We start from the raw sequence: 3,949 nt of genomic DNA, 5'->3' as shown, positions 1-3,949 counted from the left end.
TACCATATTCATTTTTGGAATCATAGCAATATGACCAACATTGTTACCCGTTAAGACTTCACATTCTATGACATGATTTCCAAGCTTCCTAACTTGTAGCCTTGTACCATTACAAAGAACACTGGATTGGTCAATATTCCTCAGTAACATCACCGGAACACCAACCTTGAGTATTAATTTATGTGGAGGCAAACCAGAGCAATTTATGCTATTCAGTAATTCAGGACCATAGAGATCTAGTTGACTCTCCATATTCCCTTCATCCATACAAATGGAATCCGAACTAAGATATAATTTTCCCCTCCAGGAATGATAGCCATCAGATGGTTGTTGACCTCTTCAACGATGTCTAGTGTAGGAGCCAGTATAGTTCTTGCTTTGAAAAAATCCTTTGAGGACATGTTTTCCAAAATATTTGGATAAGAAAAATGAACCAACTCATCAAAGGCCTAGTCCGAAGAAGGAATAACAATATCTCCTGGAAGACATATCTCAGATTCACCATCCATATTGTCACCTATTAGACCATCACCAACTTTCAATAACCACTCACCAAATTGCTCTGTCTCATCTTGATCTGAAGCAGTCGTCCCTACAGAGAGTCTCATGTTTTTTGTTAGTTTGAGCACCTGACAAAACTTCCAAAGGTAAGACGAATTCACAGTTGAATGAACGATATCTTGTCTCGATCCTCGTGGAATGATAGAAAGAATTTGTCTAAAGTCTCCACCTAGAACAACCACTTTTTCTCCAAAGGGCAAATCTTTGCTATATATTGGAGAACACCTCATGATATCACCCAAGCATTTATCAAGCGCTTCATAGCAGTACTTACTAACCATTGGAGTCTCATCCCAAATTATAAGTTTGGCTTTCAACAACAACATTGCTTGAGGAGAACCAGGTTTGATGTTACATATAGAATCCTCAGTTATATTCAGCGGTATTTTGAACCCTGAGTGTGTCATTCTTCCATTGGGAAGAAGTAAAGATGCAATACCACTCGAAGCAACGTTTAATACTATATCACCCATCGAGCGAATCTCAGCAGACATAAGGTTCCAAATAAATGTTTTTCTAGTACCTCCATGACCATACACAAAGAAAAGCCCATTCATCACAATACACAGCTATAATAATTTATTGAATGCATATCTCTGCTCAGGTTGCGATGGCTAACATGTCTGAGACATTTTTCTTGAATCATCCTTATTAAAGTTTATCTCTTCCCTAATAACCCTTTCGGTTAACAAAAAACTATCAACTTCAGTTGCTAAAGGCATAGGAGGATAGTCTTTCAAGGTTGTACCATAGGAATGTAAGATCTTGTCTATATCCATTAAGCACAACTGCTTAATCTCATCATTTGATATTGTTAACTCTGCATATTATACGATACTGTAAAAATTCAATCAAACTAAAAATGATCAATAAGAAAAAACTTTATCATTGTAATTAATAAAAACTCACTGCTCATGTTCATCACGGCTCTCTGTCGATACAAATATCATCTGAGAGTTCATGCCAACATCTATCCCAGACATGTTCTGGTCTTGAGATATTGTTGGATGTTAATAGAATGACAAATAACCTCCTAATATATGATCCTAAGGCCCATGAGCTTGCTTCCTTAATTGCATCAATGAATTCTTCGTCATCTTGCAAGAAACTAAGGGCGAAGCATGCATCTCTATACGTAGCATAAATTGTTCCTCCTACTGTTCTTATATCTCGAAAACTCATACATCCTCTCTGAGTATTCAAGAGAAGTCGTTGGTAATATTCTTCGGTATTTGCTGCAAAAAATTGGTTAAAATCCAACTTTTAAGTTGTTAAATGGATTAAGTTACGCTATTTTAATTATTATGTAGCTACACATCCGCATAAGAATAATTTTCATAAAAATATAGAAAATAAAAATTGTATAATCTATAGATTATAACTGTTGAAAGTTATTTGAACATTTATTTTCTAGTGTAGATAAATCGAATAAAATGGACGTGAGGTACAGGCTGTTAAGATTTTAAATTTAAATCATTAAATAAGTAAGATCAAAATTGAATATAAACTCGTCATTACCTGCAGGTACATGAGTAAACCTTCCAATTGCGAAGCCTTTCTTTCGAGGAAACCACTTTGAAGAATTGTCCTTCCAAACAAACTTGGTTGAAAACTCAGCTAAGTCAGACTTTGAGCATAAGGATATGACATGTTCACCGCCATCCATCCCAAAATATGGACTTATGAAATATTGCTCTTTCAACAATATCATTCACATTAGAAGTTTCACCATAAACCACAGGTTGCTCATCCTCCAAATGGAATGGAAGTCTAATCACAAATGCTTCTTTCTCTTGGATTTTGTATCCAAATAGACGTCAGACTGCCTCACATGCCGAAATGTACCTAATCGTAGTAATTTCTAATTTTGTCAACAACTTGTGTGGCTTCTGATGGATCACCAACATTGTATAGAGTAGCTGTTACGCGGTCATTACCTTTGTGTACATACTTAAACATATACTTAATAGAACTTGTTTGGCATGTGTATTCCACATTTATGTGGCACCCGAACTTGAGCAACAATTTTGGATTATACGGAATAATGAACTTATTGTCTAGTACACATTCCCTTTCTTTCACTGTTTGACCGTTATCAATACGCCTATATTTGAAAAATCCGGCCTCATCAATGAGTGTTCGTTGTCTAAACTCTTTAGGATAGAACTTTGAACAGGATTCATTCTTCATGCAAGGTGAATTCTTATTGTACGGACCACATGAACCATGTACCATGTAATTTTGAACAGCTCCATGTAGATTTGGCCTTTCATTTTCATCAGGAATCTCAGCTGTTATATGTTTGTCTATGTCATCTGGTGTTTGTGTCTTGAAATTGTTACTTATGAATAAAAGGATATGTGCATGCGGAAGCCCTCTCTTTTGAAACTCTACAGTGCAAACGTCTGAAAATTGAAAAAGACAAATGAGCAAAGCATTATAACATAAGATTTTAAAAGCGTTGCATAAGCACTTACATCCCAAAATTTTGCCAAAGATTTTTTCCTCTTTCAGGTCATCAATCAAACCATCAAGCTTAATCTTGAAACTCGACACAATATCAGGACGGTCTTCTGCCTTCAATCCAATGGAAGTCACTTCTCTTTTTATCTCATCCTATTCAGCGTTACATGTCATGGTGATAAAATAGCTAGAATATCCTGCATATATGCAAATTGCAAAATGCATCTTTACAATTATTGATCATATACCTAAGTCCACCGGTAAAAGTACTGGGAAGAATGATTCTTTTGCCAAGCCTTGCAGCATCTACATCCCCGTTTATAAGACTTTCATGCAGAAATTTATATTTATCAACCCTCAAGTGTGGTTGTTTACACCTAAGAATTGTAACCTCTTTGATTCCACCATTGTGTAGGCATCTAATAGAAATTGTTGGAATAATTTTTGATCTCAGAATTAACAGAGATTCACCTGTCCTTTTTTGTAGTCGAAAAGCAAAGAATTGTCGCAAAGTGATTGTTTTGTTTTTCTTTGTAGGCCTAGCGAAATAGAATGATGTTGCAATACCCAAACGAAATCCTGAAAAACATCAATCCGCTGGAGCTTTCTAGATTGACTCTCTATAAACATCTCTATCTTGTTAAATTGTTCGACATCGCCAACAATCAATGCAGCCACTTCAGATGCAGATGGCAAGTTGTATGTCCTACCATCTGTAGTCCTTTTACTAATCAACTTAAACTTTATGTTTGTGCAATTTTTGTTGGTACCTATCTCTTGTATAGCAAAAATTCTTTGCCAAACTATTATATTTTTCTAGCATGTTTCTTAATATTGCCACAATTTTCCTATCCGCTCATTTATAGCTTCATTGGAATTGCAAAAAAAAAAAAAATTTATGTTATTTCTCACAGATAAGAAATAA

The 3,949-nt window shown here is 35.4% G+C and overlaps 1 protein-coding gene across 1 annotated transcript; it reads right to left on the bottom strand.

Moving 5' to 3' along the window:
- Positions 1-449: 449 nt before the first annotated feature.
- On the bottom strand, positions 450-2,272 carry LOC130946176 (uncharacterized). The gene is made up of 3 exons (XM_057874851.1): positions 2,080-2,272; positions 1,181-1,381; positions 450-1,084 (listed from the first exon to the last, which is right to left on the bottom strand). The coding sequence occupies exons 1-3, from the start codon at positions 2,270-2,272 to the stop codon at positions 450-452; spliced, it is 1,029 nt and encodes a 342-aa protein (XP_057730834.1).
- Between the last annotated feature and the right edge of the window lie 1,677 nt (positions 2,273-3,949).

The sequence above is a fragment of the Arachis stenosperma genome, chromosome 8 (assembly GCF_014773155.1).
Source record: "Arachis stenosperma cultivar V10309 chromosome 8, arast.V10309.gnm1.PFL2, whole genome shotgun sequence".
In the NCBI taxonomy this organism is placed as follows: Eukaryota; Viridiplantae; Streptophyta; class Magnoliopsida; order Fabales; family Fabaceae; genus Arachis; species Arachis stenosperma.
This window is presented reverse-complemented; position numbering and strand designations above follow the sequence as displayed.

Coding starts and splice junctions, on each gene's coding strand:
- LOC130946176 (XM_057874851.1), bottom strand. CDS start 2,272: ATGATATTGTTGAAAGAGCAATATTTCATAAGTCCATATTTTGGGATG. Junction 1,382..2,079: donor GTTTACTCATGTACCTGCAG/GTAATGACGAGT, acceptor TATAATATGCAG/AGTTAACAATATCAAATGAT. Junction 1,085..1,180: donor AAGAAAAATGTCTCAGACAT/GTTAGCCATCGC, acceptor ATGGTCATGGAG/GTACTAGAAAAACATTTATT.